The sequence below is a fragment of the Mesoplodon densirostris genome, chromosome 8, assembly GCF_025265405.1.
Source record: "Mesoplodon densirostris isolate mMesDen1 chromosome 8, mMesDen1 primary haplotype, whole genome shotgun sequence".
NCBI lineage: Eukaryota > Metazoa > Chordata > Mammalia > Artiodactyla > Ziphiidae > Mesoplodon > Mesoplodon densirostris.
The window spans coordinates 96,286,683-96,308,093 of NC_082668.1; the positions used below are offsets into that span (position 1 = coordinate 96,286,683).

General features: G+C 39.9%; 1 protein-coding gene across 18 annotated transcripts in view; it reads left to right on the top strand.

Annotated features, from left to right (window-relative positions):
- The window catches only part of OSBPL6 (oxysterol binding protein like 6), a 215,300-nt gene that overhangs the window by 150,218 nt on the left and 43,671 nt on the right, over positions 1-21,411 (top strand). For 15 of the 18 annotated variants that reach the window (XM_060105973.1, XM_060105975.1, XM_060105971.1 and 12 more), the window contains 7 exons: positions 3,711-3,833; positions 6,760-6,813; positions 7,858-7,971; positions 8,088-8,258; positions 10,822-10,954; positions 17,132-17,235; positions 17,798-17,890. In XM_060105973.1, the coding sequence (XP_059961956.1) occupies positions 3,711-3,833; positions 6,760-6,813; positions 7,858-7,971; positions 8,088-8,258; positions 10,822-10,954; positions 17,132-17,235; positions 17,798-17,890 (792 nt within the window). The remainder of the gene's footprint in view (positions 1-3,710; positions 3,834-6,759; positions 6,814-7,857; positions 7,972-8,087; positions 8,259-10,821; positions 10,955-17,131; positions 17,236-17,797; positions 17,891-21,411) is intronic. The other 3 variants (XM_060105982.1, XM_060105984.1, XM_060105986.1) reach the window with 1 other exon arrangement.

The window sequence follows — 21,411 nt, forward strand, 5'->3', positions numbered from 1 at the left end:
TGCACAGAGAATATACCCTTGAGAAAGGAAGTGTCTCTGGTTTTTTCAAATGAACAGACTGGGGCTATAATTAGGTTACTTTCTGTTTTTAGGTATTGTTATTACATCAAAGGTCTTTTTAAAGCTTCTGTAATAGCAAAAATGTTTGTATAATCTGATTCAACTACTGATGTGATCACATTAGGGCTTTTGACTCTGTTTCTAAGTAAACCTATGAAAGTTGGCTTTTAAGCAGAAAATTAATATCAATTGAAATTATGAAAAAATTATTCAATTTTCAGAAAGTAATTTGAGCTTTCTCAAGATAGACCTGGTCTACTAAGTATAGAGATGGATTGTACTAAGTCCTGGGATGGGATATTTCATTTCTTACACACCTTAGTTAGTATTTATTTATTTATTTATTTATTTATTTATTTTAAATTTTACTTTATTTATTATTTTTGGCTGCATTGGGTCTTTGTTGCTGCGCGCGGACTTTCTCTAGTTGCGGCGAGCAGGGGCGGCTCCTCATTGCGGTGCACAGGCTTATTGCGGTGGCTTCTCTTGTTGCGGAGCACAGGCTCTAGGTGCGGGCTTTAGTAGTTGTGGCACGCAAGCTCAGTAGTTGTGGCGCATGGGCTTAGTTGCTCTGTAGCATGTGGGATCTTCCTGGACCAGGGCTCGAACCCATGTCTCTTGCATTGGGAGGTGGATTCTTAAGCATTGCACCACCAGGGAAGTCCCCAGTATTTATAATTGAAGTAGAGAGAGTTGTTTGTTCTGGCTTTATCTTTTGCCTTTTTGTCTGTTTGACCGTTTATTTAACTCTAAGCTATGTTAGGATTCTTCCTAATTTCTTTTGCTGGGTTTAGTAATTCTGCATCAGAGTGAGTGGAATTATTTGTTCAGAGCTGCTGCATTTATGTTTAAAAAATACATTTTAACTTCTTGCTTTTCCTATCTTGCTTATCTATACCCCCCCCATTTTTTTTCCCTCTGTGGTTAAATTCCCAAAGAAGAAAAAAACTGCTGTGATAGAGATCAGTAGTCATAGCTCCACAGGGACAAGCTACTACTACATTCTGATTTTAATTAGAAAAAAATTCAAAAAGCATTTGTACTTATTATTAAATGTTTCCATTTTCATTAGTAATCCAGAGAATTCGTCATATATGTACACACAAACACACACACACACAATAAATCAAAGATGAACACTAGCCTTCAGATAAGATAAGATCTAGCCAAAAATAAAAATGCTATTCTTCTGGAGATGATATCTATGGATGGGGCTACTAAAAATAGAAATATCATTAAATACAGCTGATATCTCTCTAAGAACAGAGAGAGCACTAATGAATATACGTACACATATATAGAGAGTTATTCTTTTAATTTCTTGATTATACCAAGGTTTTCTAAAAGAAATCTATAGAAATCCATCACTTTTATGGAATAAAAATCCATCATTTTTATCTACTTCGCTGATGAGAGTAAAAAGCCAAAGATACTGGACTTTTTATGAGAACCTACTATTTTCTTCTATTATTCTAACATTATTTATAAGCAATGCTCACCTGAATTCAATCGCAATCATTATTAAAAAATGAAAATTCCAAAACGCTCTGCTTTGTACTCCTGATGATAATCCCTTTTATTGTCCAAAAAACATAGTATAGAGCCTGAAACTGTCTCATCAGAAATATATATATATATATATTCTTTTTTTTAGGTAAGAAGTGGATTTATTTAGATACACATTCCATAGAGAAATATACATTTTAAAATTACTGTATCTAATTAACAGTTCAGACCAATCACAGTTTCTGACAGTATTCAAGTAGAAAATCACTTTGGGCGTTATTTTCTTATGTTAAGGAGAAATTTACAGCTCCTTCAAAGGGTTCTTAATGTTGCCAAATGAACACTGGTAGGTGCGTTTCTGTAAGGGCTGTAGTTCATTCACTAGGCACCCCTCAGGGATGACCAAGCAGATGGAGAAATAACACTGATCTCACATTAGTTCTCAGGGCAGTGGTGGTTGTAGGGTTGGGCTTAGATAGGGTAGAAGCACGATGCTGGCTTTAGAGGGCTCTTCAGAAACCAGGAGTATCTCCTAGGCTTCATGATGTTTTGTATGAAGCAGTGTTCAGCCACATCTCCTGGAAACAATTTTCGGTGAAAATCCCACTCTATTTACACATATTTGGGCTTAGATTTGACTCGACCATAGGGCAAGCAGCCTCTGAGATGAAAGGAGAAGACAGGGGAAAGAGGCGTGGATGGCAAATACACAGCCCTCTCCCCCGCTGCTCCTGTGGCCGACATCGGTAACCGATTACGGCCCCTTCGCCCCTGGGTCCTGTCAGAGCCTCACGGTCCTGCAGCAGGTTCTGGGCAGCCACCACCCAGACATTGGGCCAGCAAGTCCAGCGGTCCTGAAATGGAACCCACTGCCATTCCCGTTGAAGTCTTTGTGCTGTGGTCTAAAGATGATTTCTGATAGAACATGTCAGAAGGCACTTCCTGAGTCAGTTAGGGTTGGGGCATTCTGCAGAGGGGCCCGCCCTGATGCGTGGAGCTGCATCCGTCTTTCCAGAGCTGAGGCAGCCGAGCAGGTTATGCTGAGAGATTTTGCTTCCTTGCACCGTGGGCGGGATTGCAGTGGTTGTGCATGGGATGTGACCTCGTTGTTCCTGCCTCTACTTTGCTTGATTGTGCCCCAAGCCTGAGATCTAGAATATGAGTGTTTGCCAGGTCAGCGGTTACTTTAGAATTGCGTGAGCCCTTAGAAATCACCTGGTCCAGGGATTTTAAAACCCAGGATGTTGCTAAGGGGCAGGTATCTAACATGGAAGCAGACCCAAGGGGGACTGTGGTAAACTGAAGACGGGCAGCCGTCCTTCAGGGCAGGCCCAGCGTTGCCAGATCTTAGGCTTTCACAAAACACTAGAAATTTGGATTTTTAAAGCCTGAAATCCTCTGATGTTTAAAATGTTGACAATTCATTTTTAAAACTTTTTTTAACACCATAGACGAACAAAACATGTCTCATGGAAGAGGAAACATGATTTAGTCTGTTTTTAACAGAGGAGGGTGATATGGACTCTAGAATCCCAGATTTCTGGCTCTTTCATGGGCTCCTAAGGGTATGTGTATCTCACGATGTACGTCTTTGCAGCACGGACTTCTTGGTGGGTGTTTGGCAAGCGGGGCATTTTATGCTGACTCTGAAATGCACGCAGCCTCACTGAGAGGAAACAGATGCCCACAGCGCTGCTCTTCAGCATAAGAAGTCATGAGCCACTTAAGCTGCTGCAGCCTTTTCATTTCTACAGAAAACCAGGCCCACACACTAATTGAACATGTTTCACCAAAATGATCTTATTTTAAAACTTTAAAGTGCCTCTGTGCCCAGAGATGAACTGTCTGGAAAAATGCATTTTCAACCTTGTGAATGCAGGCAATCGAAAGTCCATTCTACCCCAGACTCCAACTCCATCCAGCTCATCTCTGATGGACCTGCATACCTCCAGGTGTACCTGGAAACTCGTTCTCACTTCAATTATAAGTGCATAGCTGGGTTTGAGGTTAGAATTTGCCCCAGAATGTTGTTCATACTTCTGGTGGGTTGAGTATTGCTTTAAAAGCAATTTCTACTTAAGAATCTGCTTTAAGTGCATCATCAAACACTGAGAAACATGTGATTTGTTTTTCTTTTCTCTCAGGAAGCTGACAGCTGGGAAATTATAGAAGGGCTGAAAATAGGCCAAACCAATGTCCAGAGACCAGACAAACATGAAGGCTTTATGCTAAAGAAGAGAAAATGGCCTTTAAAGGGCTGGCACAAGGTAACTTTTTCATCATATTCATCTTCAGATCATCTTCATAAATAGAGGCTCTTATTTGGAGTCATTAGGTGGGAAACCAAGAGTATAGTTGTATGTGTAAAGCTAGTCTTCAAGGCCTTGTTTTAACTGTACAGGCTGCAACCTATCATACCTATTTAAGTCTGAGATCTGTAATGTCTGTTTGCAGGGAAAAAATATTTTACACGATATTTAAAATCCAGTTTGGACATATTTTTGTTTACTCTGCTTTTTTTAAACTTAAATTAGTATAAATATGTTCTTATTAAATATTCTTCTAAATATGAGATTTTATAAAATGCAGACATGGCTTCCATTGGATGGATTTATACTAATTCCATTATTGAACCAGTTCCCTATTGCTGAATATGTAGCATATGTCTAATTTTTTATTGTATGAAGTTGTGATGAACATTCTTATACATGAATTTCCATTTAAGTCCTTGGGATAAATTCCTAGAATTATTGTTACCAGTGCAGACTAAAGATGGAAAGTCACTGATCTTGGAAGTTTGTTTACTGCCCTTTAACGTATATGGTTTATTCCTCTCTACCCAACTCCACATTCTTTTTCCATCTTCCAGTTTTAATTATGGAGAAAATATTTTACACTATATTGTTGCAGTTACCTGAGTAGCAGGAATTCTGGATGATTAGGAGAAGAAAGTTGTCCTCTATTTTCAATATAAGCCTTTTGGTAGACCACCAGTATCTTGTCTGAAATCACTGAAAGAACAGGTTCATTACTTGCCACATCTGCTGATGGATTTCATCTCAAGGCAGATGGATTTGTGGGTGCAAATGGCGGGCTGGTGGCTGCCCATTGACCCAAAAGGGGAAGTTATGGATTATAACATCCTTGAGGAAATATATTTTTTGCAATTTAAGAGAAGGATTTAAAAATTAACAGTTGGGAAATGTTGCCCCAACCCCCTATCTCTGAGGGTGGAATAAAAACCGGTCAAAGAGTCTTCTTCCCTCTCACTTGTCAGAAACCTTGGTAGTCTCCCCTGCACCCATAATTTTATACCAGTGCCAGGAATCTCTCCCCACCCTTGTTCTTTCTTGGATTTTGGCCAACTGGCCACACTCCTTCCTGGAATCACCTTTGCCTTCCATTCTGACCTTACCACTTTGCAATTCCTCAAATCAGTGGCCTTGCTTATCTCTTTCCCTGTGACCATCCTATAGGTTATCCCTGCTAGAATTCTTTGATAGATAGGAATGGACAAACAGAAGAAAGGGGTCAAGAAACACATTTTATATAAATTGCTAACTTTGATTAAGCACTCTCAGTCCATGTTTCAGCAGCACTGGCTGTGGTTCAATAGCAACTCTTCCTGGACCTTCCCTTAGACATTTTGCTACATAAGCAGTAGGAGGTTCTCCCTTGCATTGCCTTTTCTCTTGGTCTCTAATACCATTAGATATTTATTCAAGCATCAGCCCATTTGATTGCCCAGGTCATAGGCAATCAAGTGTTTTTCAGCTATAGAGATTCCTTCTTCCAGGGCTTACCTCTTCCCCCCGCCCAGAACCTCTAACAAAGGGGTTACAGTGACCTTCTGTGAGTTCTGTGTAGGGTGTCTCCAGGCCTGACTGCCTGTCACCTCAGCAGCTAAGAGTTCCTGAGTCACATAAAAACTTCCCAGCAGAGTAATTTACCAGCCACAGAAAGACTCCCTGCATCTGTAGAGACTAGAGGAGGGCACTGGACCCATTGTTTGATTGGGTCCTGGGAGCTGTTTGTTCTCCAGTCAATTGTCCACGGAAAGGAAATCAATAGCAGAGAGTTCCTGAGGTTTGTGGAGCAAAAATGGCTAGATTGGGCTTCCCTGGTGGCGCAGTGGTTGAGAGTCCGTCTGCCGATGCAGGGGACACGGGTTCGTGCCCCGGTCCGGGAAGATCCCACATGCCGTGGAGCAGCTGGGCCCGTGAGCCATGGCCGCTGAGCCTGCGCGTCCGGAGCCTGTGCTCCGCAACGGGAGAGGCCACAACAGTGAGAGACCCGCACACTGCAAAAAAAAAAAAAAAAGGCTAGATTCATTTGGACTGGACCATGAGTATCTTGAAAGAGACAAAAACTGCCCCCAGTATATATATTTTCCCCTTAATATAGTTCAGAAATAACTTTTAATCTCTTTTACTAAGAGTGAACTGGAAGTATTTTGCTAAGTGGAGATGCAAGCATATTGATAAGGCTACTTTTTAAACTTTGCAGATAATTCATTATTCATAGGTCCAGTCCACTGGCTTCTGTTAACAGACATGGGCATTTTCAGAATTATCTATGGTAGCCAGGGAGATTCAGGAGTTTATCTTCAAGGTGGAAAATCCCCTGTAGACAAATTCCTCACAGAATCACTGTGACCTAACTCAGGTTATTTTCATTTCTCACTTTCAAAAACACCCCACCGTGATTCATTTAGAAAGTCTTAGTTGCAGGCCCTGGGATTTCTCCCTCCCCCCTCAACCCCTGACACCCCCATTAAGAAACACCGTGGTAATGGGGGAGTTCCCTGGTGGTCTAGTGGTTAGGATTCAGGGCTTTCACTGCCGTGGCCTGGGTTCAATCCGTGGTCAGGAAACTGAGATTCCACAAGCTGTGCAGTACAGCCAAGAAAGAAAAGCAAGAAAAACAGAAAAGAAAAGAAAAACTGTGGTGAAAGATTTCATCCCCATTGGATTATGTATAAAAGAACCCTACTAGGTAAATAGTATGGAACTCGAGCTAAGATTTCCTTACCATTTAATGTGACTGACCGTGGCCAGGTCCACTGAATTCAAATATATGAAAATGATCAAACATACTGATAACTAAATGCCAAGCAATGTTAGACCCACACTTGTGAATGTTTTATATAATTCAAAATACTGACAATAACTGGGGATTGTTTGGTTCTTGCAGCGTTATTTTGTCCTGGATAATGGAATGTTAAAGTATTCAAAGGTACCACTTGATGTAAGTAGACACAAAGATGGGTTTAGAATTCTGCTTGAAGTGAGTAACCACCACAGTGTACAAGTGTTGTGCCCTAGTTACCAGCTCTGTGCATTGCTGTGCCTGTAAGATTTAACAGATGTTGCATGGAAGGTGTGTTTTACGCTTATGCTCAAGCTAGCATAAAATCTCAAACTGGTGCACGAAGATTTAATTTAACTATTGTGATGTGTGTTGTTAAAAACAGAAGCTTAAACCTAAAAGTCACCAACTAATAAAAATCACCCTTTCTGTCTTAGAAAACCCAAGTAGGCTTTTTTCCTGCATCTCTCAATAAACTATGCTGTATGTGCTTTTTTTGAGGTTTAAAGCAACATTTGTTCTTACTAAAGTCTTTTTGAGACCTATCTTATGAACTTCATTTCTGTTTCATACATTCTTTTATCTTGGGCATCCCAACTCTAAAATTATTCAAAATTATTTTTCTTTAATATAAAAAGACATTGTTTGCATGCAAAACTGGAAAATGCCTCCTTCTTATCATTGTATATAGGGTAAGTAACAGAGAGCTCAGATTTCAGTTGTCCCCAGCTCCTTCATTGAAACAGCTGTGTGTCCTTGACCAGATGAGGGCAGCCAGAAGGAAGAGCTGGCTGCTCCGTGCACTCTGTAGTAGCTGCCCAATTTTGCCTCAGCAGCAGTCTTCTAGCTGATTACTTGGGGATCTTCTGGGTTGTAGGTCAGAGATTGACCATAGTTATTTTAGGAACCAGTAAAGATATCTTTTTTAGGATATAAACTGTGCAATCTAGATTAGAAGTTATGCCAAAAACAGGAATGAGATGAATAGTCTTACTTATTGAAATTGGTATGAAGTCACTGCAACTTCAACTGTCCTCAGATTCAGGACCTTAACTTCAGAACCTTAGCCATTTCCTCTTTGTAGAGGTGGTGTGATATTCCATCTCCTATAGATAAGTTAAATATTACATTAAGCTCACTTCAGTACAAAAGCACATCAAATCACATGTCCTTACAGCCTTTTTACCAGTCTTTTGATTTCAGATTCAAAAAGGGAAGGTCCACGGAAGCATCGATGTCGGACTCTCTGTCATGTCAATTAAAAAGAAAGCTCGGAGAATAGACCTTGACACAGAAGAACACATCTATCATTTGAAGGTAAAGTTGCCTTTCAACAGTTTCTCTGCCAATATCTGGGGAAATCACTTGCCTATATCAGTGGTAAATAGGAGATTGGTTTCACCATTACCTACTCCTGGTGTTTATTGTTTTAGGTGAAATCCCAGGACTGGTTTGATGCATGGGTCTCCAAACTGCGCCATCATCGATTGTATCGGCAGAATGAAATTGTGAGATCACCACGAGATGCTAGTTTTCACATATTTCCTTCAACCTCCACAGCTGAATCCTCACCAGCTGCTAATGTTTCTGTTGTGGATGGAAAGGTATAACTTTGTTATATGAAAGTCAGCCCAGAAATTGCTTGGAAAATTATGCAAACATGTTAACTGTGTCTCATTTTACAAACCAGAAAGAGAAGGTTTGCTTTGTAAACTAACCCTCAGAAGACAGTAGTGATATTTACCATCAAAGTTAATTACAAGTATAGATTAGGTGGAAATGTGGACCAAGAGAATTAAGTTTTCCTTTCTATGAATGGAGTACATCTAAATTGTATGTGGCTTTGTAGGAATATTAGAAAGTAGAGTGAACATTTGGTTAATCAGCACCTAGAAATTGATGTCTTCCTGGGTGGTAATAAGAAGACCACAAAGTTTTTAAAGTGAAACTTGTTTTTTTGCCTTGAGCTGTAATATATACATGACCGTGAGAGAGCCCAGTGAATTTCCCCATGAGGTTAACTCAAGTGGGCTAGAGATTGTGACAGTAATATAATATATTTGAATATAATATATTTGAATGACTAGGCACTGTGTTTAAGCATTGGACATTCATTCATCTCTAGTCTTAAATATACCCAAAGCTCAGAGACAGTAAATAATTTTTCCAGAAGTTAAATAGACATTAAACAGCTAAGCCAAGATCAGAATCTTCATCTTTGTTTCCAAAATCAGTGCCTTTTTCATTATACCAGGTACCAGATTAAGGGAGGCTGAAGCTATTCTTTCGGCTGTATTAAGAGTTCTTTTTCTGTGTTGCTGAAAAGCTAGAGGTGTTGCCTGTTAAAAACCAAGGTTAAGACAATAGACAGGGAGACAGCTATTTCTGCCTTTGCCTCAATAATTAAGTTTTCTGAACCATAGCCACATTGTACTGCCCAGGGGTCTTCCGGTTTCTCACTTGGCACCTGATATTGAGAATAGAGACATCTGTGAATAACTAGCTGCCCCAAGGAGTTGAGTTCAAATGTGTTTCAGTGAAGACTCTGCTTTTCTCTGTTTTCCTACATAGGGATATATGGAATAACATATCCAAGTTTCCTCTGCAAAGCATTGAAAAACCTCATGGAGTAACTGCAACACTCATCAAATCAGATTAAATGAAACACAGCTGTATTTAGTTTTTGCTATTTTGATGGAAATTACTTACCTAATTTTTGTTAAATCCCGTTAACTGTATTTCACAAGGCTCTCAAACCTTATTTCATTATGGAATATCTCTCTCCTAGGAACAGGGTATTGGGTTAACCCTAGTACTAACTGCTTCTGAAATCAAAGGAAATGAACCAGTAGGTCGGGGTCATTAGGAAGTAGGGCACTTACTGAATGACCCAACACAAGATGTGCAAGAGAGTCCCCAGGTTTCTCTGGGCCTCCTGTGTTCTCATCACAGAATAGAATGAATCCCAGAGTTAGTCCAAGTTAAACAAGAAATGTATCCCAGATGGATATTTTAAAAATATAAATGTTTAACCCTTTGGTTCTTCCAGCTTCTGCCTGTGTCTTTGGTACAGAGTGTCGATAAAAGACGTATTATTTTCATCCCTTGTGTGTTATTTATTAAATAACTTGGGTGACATCCGAGAATGGAGAACTGAAACCAAATCCTCCCCACTGTTTGCCTTGGAATAAGAGAGCTCTTCAACTCTGGTTTTCATAGATCTATTGCTCTAGTTACAAATGATATACCTCTGAGATCTAACTCAGTGAAAGATTTCTGTTACATTTATCAAAATGCAGTAAAGAGTGAAAAGAGCTTTTTATCACTTTGCTTGAATTCTAAGCATCAAATTATGAGACTCTTGAATGTTAATTGGTTTGTGGCCCTGTGAGGGTAATAAATAAGTCTGGGTTTGCTAAGTAGGTGCGTCCTTCACTTCATAATGATTTAGAAGAGACACAATCAGTTGTAACTGCATATTAAAGTCAAATATGGAGTTTTAAAGTTGTTTCAGCTTTGGGGAAAATAAGTTTCTGCTTTTTTCACAGTGTCTACTGTACTCACTTTAGTATCTACATACTTCATACAACTTTTATTTCACATAAAATCCCTTTAATGGAAAGTCTATCAGCTATAGATAATAATAACTTGCCAAGACTGCCATTTTATATGTTACAGTTTTCAATATGCATTCACAGCATGACAAGGTTGCTTGCTGGTGGGTAATGTATTTAAGAATCCCAGGTAGCTGATGAGACCATGAGTTGATCATAAAGGTACAGAGAGCTTTCGGAAAGGAAAGGCCTTCACTCATGAGCTGAGTACTGCAACAAGGACACTGTATCAGCTATAACTTAATGAGTAATGCAAAACTATTGAAAATTTGAGTTGGCATGTCCTTGCGAGTATGAGATATAACATACTTGAATGTTGTCCCCTTTGTTTTTTAGTGGAGATGGCAGCTTAACGAGTGTCGTGTCCTTATTGCTTAGAAATTTTGGCTCTACTGAGCTCATACCACATTTAGCCAAGAGGCTTCTTCCATATTTTGAGCGTGCCTTTTTGTTCCTCTCTTTTTTAATGTCACTTTGAGTATACTTGTGTTCTTTTTAGTAACTTAAATGTACTATTTCTGCCTAACCATACGCGTTTTTTTATTCATCGTAGGCGCAGCCAAACAGCTTTCCATGGCAGTCCCCTTTACCATGCGGTAGCAGCCTCCCTGCAACCTGCACGACCGGGCAGAGCAAAGTGGCAGCCTGGCTACAAGACTCGGAAGAAATGGACAGGTGTGCAGAAGGTTAGTTCTTGCCCATTGTGGGCTCTCAGGATGAGCCAAAGAAACAGCGCAAAAGGGGCAAATAGTGGGTGCTGTACCTTTCACCCCCCAAGCCCCCTTGATTGCCTCCAGCTTTTTTTTTTTTTTTCTTATTTTTATTTATTTTTTTTTTTTGCGGTATGCGGGCCTCTCACTGTTGTGGCCTCTCCCGTTGCGGAGCACAGGCTCCGGACGCGCAGGCTCAGCGGCCATGGCTCACGGGCCCAGCCGCTCCGCGGCATATGGGATCCTCCCAGACCGGGGCACGAACCCGTATCCCCTGCATCGGCAGGCGGACTCTCAACCACTTGCGCCACCAGGGAGGCCCTTTTTTCTTATTTTTATATCCCAGATCTCCTCTTTGCCATGTCTCGGGCTTCTTACCTGTCCGTTCTCCTGCACCCTCACAACTCCTGAATCTGGTTTTTCCCTTACCCAGACTCCCACCCACTTCAACCCTCTCACTTCATCGCATTAGCAGTTCCCTCTGGCTTCGTTAGCCTCCGACACCCCGGACCCTGGTGGCAATCACCCAACTGAGTGCTGCCTTGGGAGCACCCTCCAGCCTCCCTGCTGACAGTCTACTAGGTCACTTACACAGCTGCCTTCTCTGCTGCTCCATCTGGCCCACAGAACAGTGTGTTTCCCAACAACCAACAGTAAGCAGCAAAATTATACTGATCTCAGATCCACAGTTACCTGGTAGTGGTGTTCCACTATGGATCAGTTATTAAATACTCCGAGCTAATACATGATTCTTCACTGTACCATCTCTCAGCCTCTTAATCTGCAGAAACTTTCTCCTTCCTTGAAATGAGCCTTAGCACGTTGGTCCAAACTGGATCCACAGACCATTTCCAGTCTGTGAGACAGCTTTCATTTGACCTTCAAAAATGAACAAAACAAAACAACACAAAAACAACATAACAAGTATTTAATACATCTAAATTGATTTAATTTTTAAATTATCTTGAGATGATGTTGGGCCTAACTTTTTTGATATTAAATTTTTTTCTTTTATGAAGTTATGGTGAAAGGAGATGTTACGTTATTTTATGTCCTCACTTAGAAAAATTGAAATTTGGCAACCTGTGTTCATGCCCCAACCAGTTCTTTTTCTTTTTTTTTGCTTTACACATGTGTGAACTCAAAGTTTGCAGCATTTTTATTAGCCCTCTCCACATTCCAAACTTAATCTTTATGTGAAAATATGACTTTAAGGGGGATGTTATATTCATAAAGTGTGTCCAGCTAACATTCCATTAAAAGGGTTTTACTTGAGTATATTCACAAAACACACAGACGTTGCTTTGCCTTTATGAACTTCAGGTTGGGGAAGAAGCTGACCTCACTGTCCTAGACACTGCAGGCTTGCCTCTGCGGCGGTTCTAGACAGTCAGCCTCTCCTCTAATTTCTGCCACTTTGCATACGCTTGTGGAGTTTAACCTGGCCACCGACATTGCTGAAAAGATTGAGACTGTCTCCCGGGACAAAGTCCATTCATGTGACCAAAATAAATAGACATTGACCTTGATGCCAAGAAGCCCCTGGCTGGTGGGGGTTTGTCTTTGACTCCCTGTGTGCTTCAGATACTCCGTGGCCCATCCCTGTGCCCTCTCTCCAGTCTCGGGGGTGACCCTCCTTCTCTCCATCCTGAACTCTCTACCTGTGTCCTCGTCCTGCCATTCTGTTCTCCTTCAGGATTTAGTGTAGTAATGATCTCCTGTCTTGAGGACAACCTCAGCCTTTCCCACTTCAGTCATTCCTACCCATAGACTTCAGCTTCTCTCCCATAATTTGACTTTGCCCTTTTTGCTCTATAGAAGAAGCATTCTTGGCAGCAGGGCGCCATCTGCTTTCTGCTGTGTTTTCAAGCCTCATCCTCTGACCCGCCCTGCAAGACCTTCTTTAATGAGCCTCCTCTTTTAGGCCCCATGAAGTTTTCCTTTTTTTCCAACTGCTTCTTCTCTGTTTCATTGGGATTCTCCTCTGGCCAACCTTGGTTGCAGGGATGATCAAGATTCAGTATTCTGCTTTTAGCTTCAATAATAGTAACTATAGCTTGTTGAGTGCTCATATGGGCCAGGCACTGAACTAAGCACTTTACATATGTGGTATTTTATAGATTTTCACAATAGTACCAAGCAGGAATTTTGAACCATATTTTTATAGGTAGAGAAACTACAGCTCAGAGAGGTGAAGTAACTTGTCCAAGTTACACAGCAAGTACTTGACAGAGCTGCAGGGCTAACCCAGGCCAACTTGATCCTAATGACGGTGCTCTGTGCTTTGGAGATGACAGGCAGGCTTCTGGTTTCAACTGCAGTCTCTGTTTTGATGATGGTAGTGGTGGTAGTGGCGCAGCTGGTAGGTATGGGGTGCCGCAGGCACTGTTCTAGGTGTTTTAAGTGCGTCAACTCATTTAATCCTGTCAACTCCACTTTACTCCACTAGGTGAGAAAACTTAGGTACAGAGAAGTTAACTCACTTGGACCCAGTTCACACAGCTAGTAATGGTGGAGCTGGGATTCAAACTTAGGCAGTCTGACTCCAGAGCATATGCTCTTAGTCACTGCACCATATTTCTCTCAAAAGGGCTGAAAACTCTCTTTAAATTTCAGACCTCTGTATCCAGCCTGTGCTATATTCCCACCCCCTTCCTTGCTGTGGACTCTCTCTGTCTGTACACTCGGTCACGCCTTCTCCTCAGCCTGTCTAAAACCAAATTCTCTGTCTCCTCTGTGAAAATGGTCCCAGTTCCTGGGCTCCCCTGTTTTTTTCAGTGCTGCTCTCATAACCACTCCTGAAACCTCTGTCATCTCTTGACTCCCCCACCCTGTTCATCCAGCTGAAACTGAGTTCTGTTATTTCTTTGCCAACTTCCCCCTTCTCCCCTCCCCATCATCTACCCTTCCTCTGGAATTCCATTTCTGCTGTTCTAACTCAGGCTCACCCTTTGCCCAGTCTCTGACTGGTACCCGCACCCTCAATCTCTTGCTCTGTGGATCCGTCGCTCTTAGAGGCTCCTGGGAAATTACTGTGTTTGGACATGTTTGCATCCAGTGCCAGCACTTAGCAGCCGTTATCCCATTGCCCTCTGCTATGAGACGTAGGTATTGCTACTGTCCCCACTTTGCAGATGAGGAAAGTGAAATGCACAGAGGCTAAGGAGCCTGCCCAAGATTACACAGCTGCCCCGACAGAGAGGCTGGGACTCCAGCCAACCCACATTTGACTAATCCCAAAGCCATTCTTTGTTCACTACATATAATAGTCCCTCATGACCACTATTTCATAAAATAACTTTTTTGCAAATATCTCTTCAGGTGGTTCTCCGTGAGCTCTTGGGCTTTAGTCCAAACTACTTAGCCCAGCGTTTAACATCCAGCTTTCAGCTTTCTGGCCCTGCCTACCCTTTCAACCTTGCCTTCCGTAGGCCTAATTAAACTTATTTGCTGTTTCCTGAACGTGCTTGCATGTTCCTGCCTCCATGCCTTTGCACAGGCTGTCTTCCCAACCTGCAGTGCCCTCTCTGCCCTCCTCCACCTTCCTGTTTTGCTGAAGCCTTTTTATCAATCCTCCAGACCCACAAAAGCTTCTACTGTCTCTTATAAGTCTGCTCTGACGACCTCAAACCACAGTAACTGTCCCTTTCCTGAACTACCACAGCACTTTTTTTTGGCGGGGGGGGGTGTCTATTTTGATCATTTCATAGTATCCCAGTATTGAGGTTGGTTGCATTTCAGAAGTTCATCAAGTAACATCTTCTTGAACCCATAACATAGCACATTTATAGTTCCAGTACTTAAAGAGGTTAGCTATTCATAGGTCTGGACTTCCGTCAGTCCAGATCTCAAGTATGTAAGGGAATTTCTTGGCTCTTGGAGAGCACTTTTTCCCATAGAAACAAAATATTAAATTAGTATTTTATATGCCATCCTTATGTACCAGTATATGCCGTCACTAAAATGGTACGTAATAGTTCAACGTAGATTATTTATTGTGTACATTTTCTTTAAACCAGAATGTAAATTCCATGAATCTTATTTTATTGCTATATTCCCTGTGCTTAGAACTGTGCTGGGTGCATAGTGTTTTCCAAGTCAGTGATTCCTAAATGAAATAGTAAATGGATAACTTTGGATATACCTTAATTTATTTAACTATTCCGCAATTGGACGTTTCTTTTTCTTTTTTTTAATTTAATTTTAAATTTTATTTTGGAATACAGTTGATTTACAATGCTGTGTTAGTTTCAGGCGTACAGCAAAGTGATTCAGTTATACATATACATATATCTATTCTTCTTTCAGATTCTTTTCTCATGTAGGTTATTACAGAATATTGAGTAGAGTTCTTTTAGAACAAGGTAGGGAAGATGAGAAGGTAAGTAAACTGCTAGATATTTAAGTTTAAAATTTTTTACTGTTATAAACTGTCTCAACAGTCCTTTCTTGGCATAATATTTCCTTTTTCCCAGATTCTAAAATTAGATCTAATTTAATGAAATTCTAGAGATTTCTTTTTTAAAGGTATTTTTATTGTCTTGGGCAAGTCCTTATAATCCTTACATACAACCAGGCACTTAAAGCAAGGAGCAAAATTCTGCCAGGGGTTTCATTTCTTCCATGATAGAAGTGTCAAGGAATGGTGTGCTTGTTCCAAGTTAAGGCCCTAGAAGAATGATTAAACATAGTGCAGTTAATACTCCATAAAGACCATTTCTGGTTTTCATAGAATTTTCTCACCTCCCATCTCAGTTGCTACTTTCATTAGGAAGGTAAGAGAGTAAATAGTACTGTCACCACTTGACAGGTGAGAAAACTGCAGCTGAGAAGTGTAAAGTAAATCAGTGTCTCCCGACCCTTAGTTTTGGATCCTTTTGCCTTGAATCGAGTTCATTCACCAAGTTCTCTTTCCATTCTGTTAGAAAGAATTTTAAGCCCCATTTCTATATCTCTACGCTGCCTACATACACCATTTGTGTAGAATAATCACAGCTATTTAGGAGAATTAATATAATATTTACTGGATAGAAGCTTTAATGGATAGGTAGTGTTAGATAATGTCCCTACCAGCATGGTGCCTGTGATGTAGTTTTGTTCTTTAAAAGGCAAATTAAAATATAGGTCTCTTGGGCTTCTCTGGTGGCGCAGTGGTTGAGAGTCCGCCTGCCAATGCAGGGGACACGGGTTCGCGCTCCGGTCTGGGAAGATCCCACATGCTGCGGAGCGACTGGGCCCGTGAGCCATGGCCGCTGAGCCTGCGCGTCCGGAGCCTGTGCTCCGCAACGGGAGAGGCCACAACAGTGAGAGGCCCGCGTAGCAAAAAAAAAAAAAAAAAAAAAAAATATATATATATAGGTCTCTTCTAGCCAACTCCTTTCTCCTCTTCCCTCCAACCCCTGCCTTCTTTCTTTGTACTAATTTTCTCCCTCATTCCTTCCCGTTTATCTTCGGTATTTCCTACCCTTCCAAGTCGCTCACTTTATTTTCTTTGTGGGGCGCATGGGAGGAGTACAATGGTGCTGCTTCCCCTGAAATGGGGAGGGAGTGGTGGAAGGGTTCTAGCCCCCTCAGTACTCTCTTCCATCACCTGCATTGGGTGATTTCCTTTCTTGAGGAATTTAAAGGCCACTGATGGCCAAGAGTTCCCTGGAAGAACAACAGCAGGACTTGAACAGCTCACCTAGGGCGCCACCCTAGGGCAGATGCTGCTGAGAGGTGGGACCTGGGTGGGACCTGGCCCCCGATGGATTGCTGCTGCCCTGCTCTCTGTAGAGTGTGCAGAGATTCTGAGTCCTATATGAAGACCTTCATAGCAGGTAGACACATTCCTAACAACAGAACTGTACAACTGCTGAAGTTCCCTCAGCAGGAAAATGAGCACACCCAATTTCACTGGGATTTTAATGGCTTTCTACACTAATAACTGTTCATTTGTAAGAGTGGGTTTTGAGGTCATCCAATAAATAATCAGTGGTTGTATGGTTCTAAACCGGAGACCAGTTCTGTTTTCTTTCATTTGCCAGTATCATCATTCTATAAACATAGATCTGCCTCATCATATTTGCCATAATTTGGATAGAGTGCCTTTTATTATCATCACCACCATTCCCTGCCCAGTTGTAACATATTTTAATTTCTGATCTGTATTAGACCTTGCACACTGCCAGTCAAACCTTGTGGAACTTAGCAAGCTCCTGCAGAATTTGGAAATACTTCAGAGAACTCAGTCAGCGCCTAACTTTACTGATATGCAGGTAAACATTTACTGCTGCTGGTCAAAGGACCTTAAGATATTCACTCAGAATTTTTACTGGATTGTTCTATGAATATACAAGGTAACATTTAAAGGGAAATAACTACAATAAGGATTGGTTTATATTCTGGAGTTATTCTTAATACTTTTCAATCTTGGTGTCATTGTGGTAAGATATATTTTTTGAAATGTTTTACATTTAAATACAAACTAACTGGAAGAAGTAAATATCTGAATCATTCTTTCATTTTTGTGTTGCATTAGAAATGATAGTTATGAAGACATAACTTAGATACTCTCAGAATTATTACTGTCTTTTCATGTAGCAAAAACGCTAATCCTGTTTTCATTTGGTATAGCAGAAAAATATGTTTTATGGTTAAGTTTTTATCTCTGCTTTTAATGCCTGCTGTGCATCAGATATACCTTTATCTCCTGGCTGGTTTGCTTTAGGTGTCTAACAATGATTCAGTACTAACTTGCTGTGCTCTCTTTGTCTATATCTGTATCATCTGTGTTAACTTAATAATGCTTTGTTGCTTTTAACTATTTGTGTAATGTAGGCTAACTGTGTAGATATTTCAAAGAAAGACAAGCGGGTCACAAGACGATGGAGAACAAAAAGTGTCAGCAAAGATACAAAAATACAGCTGCAGGTACAGACTTTACTTTTCCTTCATTTATACTTATATATATATTTTAAAATATTAGTCTGTATATATCAATTCATAGAAGTTGAAAAGCTTAAAGCAGCTTCTAACTGCTTTAAAGCTAGTGCTTTTCAGACTGAGTTATATTAGCTAAAGTAGTGAGAAATCTATTCTTATTCTGGCATAAGTAAAAAATTTAAGGTTAAAATTATGTAATATGTCTGTAAAGTGGCATTTTCATCCTCAATTATGGCCTTGGAACCATTAAAACATATTTTAACAAAAAGTCACCTTAAAAATCTAGACTGAAAATCAAATGGGTTGTAATGAACATTCATTTATATATACTAGTTCTTAAAAGAGGCTTTTATGTGTTAACACTGTCCAAACTTGTATCTATCAATAAATGAGATGAGGACTGCAGTAGGTTAGAAAGTAACAAACTTGAGTTCTAATCTAATCACTGTGATTTCCTGGCAGTATAATCTCATGTATTTCTGTTAAATTTTCGGGGCTTCCATTAACTCCTGGGTAAAGTGATGGAGTTTACTTGATGATCTCTGAATTCCTTTTCAACTCTAAAATTCTATGATTCTACAAAAATATTATTGGCCATCAACAATCACTTTTAAAATTTGAACTACGCCTGCCGATGCAGGGGATACGGGTTCGTGCCCCGGTCTGGGAGGATCCCATATGCCGCGGAGCGGCTGGGCCCGTGAGCCATGGCCGCTGCCCGCGCATCCGGAGCCTGTGCTCCGCAACGGGAGAGGCCACAACAGTGAGAGGCCCACATACCGCAAAAAGAAAAAAAAAAAAAAAAATTGAACTAAAGTCTTCATGGCTTTTGATAAATTTACTTGAAATTATTTAAAATAAGTTATTTAGTTGAAATTAATAGTTTAAAATTTTTAAAGTAAGATCCTTTTATGTCATTGTATTGCAATGATACAAAATATGGCAAATGCCTAAAATCTCTTATGTCAAAATTCATGTTACTTTCAGACCTTTAAGCTTGAATTTCTGCTACTCCAATTCTAGCTATATATTATAAAGGACTCTTGCCCTGCACAATCAAAATTAGACTTATGATTTTGTTTTTCTTTTTATTGCACTATAAATCAATCTATATTCTAACACAGAGGTAAAAGGGACTGCTTTTTAGAATTCTTCAGTCTTAAGTAAGAAAAAGAATTCTTCTTTAATTCTGGTTTTATTGATAGCATTCTTTGTGCTTTAATTCTGAATGTATGAATAACAAACTCTGTTGCTTTGCTTGCTAATCTGATATATTTGAAAATAAATTTTCACAAGCACTAATGATCGGTGTTTTTTTTAGTTAGAATGTCCACATTCTATGAACACAATTTTTTGTGGTCTTTTGTTCAGTATGTTTCTGTGCGTTTTCCCTTCTTTTCAGAAAATTAATACTATAGAGACAAATGTGCCAAATGACTTCACAAGAAAATTGCCTAAAATTGCTTTTGAGCATATGATTGTCTAGTTTTGTGGTGATCATTTTTGTTGTTGTTGTTGTTTTTTAAACATGGTATCTATGGTTATCATAGCCAGGAAAAAAGAACCTTAATTATAAATAAAATAATTGAAGAAGGCCAGCGTCATAAGAACATATATATTTGTGGATAGATATCATTTCAGTCTTGTTTTTATAAGGTATCCCATTGAACAAATTCCCATTCACAGCTGTGGTCTGCAATAGGTTGGTTCTCAACGTGTATGAGTGCAATGCCACTGGCTGTCCTACTGTGGTTACGAGGCCCACCATGGTCCCCATATCACTCAGTGTTTTCTGGAAGAAACAGAATGTAATTCTGAATAGCCCTCCTATTCACAGGCTGTGCTTTTCAATGTGTGGAGAGTTTATGAAGATTTTTTTCTGAGTCATCAAAAGAAGTTGTTCAAAAAGCAGGAGAATATTCTCCATTTCATATTCCTGTCACATTTTGGGGTGGTTTGTTCTTAAATTTTCATTTATGCTCTTTTGCCTTGCTTCTGTTTTGGCAAAGAATAACAAAGTGGCCCTTGTGATTCTAGTTTAATTATTTTGGGGGGAAATTGAAACCATCTCTTCCCATACTCAAAGAAAATGCTAAACTTTCTAAAGTAGATTTAGTTCCAACTCCAGTGGAAATAAATAGACTGAGAGGTGGCGGTAAGCTATTAATCATTCCCAGAGAAACCTCACTTCCACTTGATCTGGTAAAACAAAGGATCGTAGGGTGAATGCTACAGAATTTAGTACCATCCCTAGACATTTTCTGCTCACCCAAACCAACAGGCCTTCCAGAATCCCTCAGGATGCTCATTCTCTATCACTGAGAAGTTACTTGGAAGTTTCTTCACCATGCACACCTGACTGGGGAATCTTAAAATCAGCCAGGGATGACTATGACTAATATGAATGTCATTACTCATCAATATTTTACCTACAGAAAGTCATAGCATTTATTTTTACTGTAGTGGATTAAACATACCCACCACTTTCTCCCACCCTAATACACAGGTTTTTCCCTCCTGTTTTAAATGTTTCTTGACCATCAGAATCCCATCTCATGATACCAAGTATTTGTTTTGAGCCCATAATCATCTCACTACTTGAACCACTTTCTTCATTGTTGTGGCCAACTTGAGAGACTTTTTTGGTAGTGAGTGGCTCATTTTTCATCCCCTCTGTCGTTTGGAACTTCTAGTCCACCAGACATTTATGCAGGAACCTAGGCTGCTTGGTGGTGGTGGTGGTTATTGTTCCTGCTGTTGTTGTTATGGATCTTGTTTTACTGAAGTTTGTATGCAGCATTCTACAGTAGTTGTAATTTTTGAAATAATTATAAAATAGATCATTTTAAAAATTGACCTTAGGGAAGTAAAAATGAAGAACATGTTATACTGCATGTTTGATTGCTTATTCTTAGGTAAGTTAGATTATGCTGTTGATATGAATATGAATGTTAAAATTTGGACCATATTTCTCCTTGAAGCAACTGGGAAGCTAGCTCAAGAATCCATTGTGTAATTAATTGGAGGCAATAGTTGTCCTAGACGTCTCTGTGGAATTACCTGTTAGAAAAAATACTTCCTGTGTCCCAAAGCTCAAATTTCTCGTTCTCATAAAAATCTCAGTATCATCATCATGCAGTAAAACAGTTTGCTTGTGTTTTAAATGAGGTGGAGGAGGGCAAGAAGAGAATGATTTTATAAGGGTTGCTGTAGAAGAGATTGCTGTTACATTTCCTGTGTTGCTAATAGCATGCATTAAATACTAGATCCGTAGATATTGGAGAGAATGAGGAATAGTAGGAGGTATGGGGTAGCAGATAAATGATCTGAAGTCATTCATGTGCAGCTATCCTAGATCTCACAGATGCTCAAATTACACTGAAGAGTAAAAATATATTCTTTCTCCTTTTTTTTTCTTTTTTATTACAGTAGGCATAAAGGAATTTTGTATAGGAAATGTTTTGTCTAGAGCAGATTATGTGTGTGTGTTTGTGTTTAATAAACATATA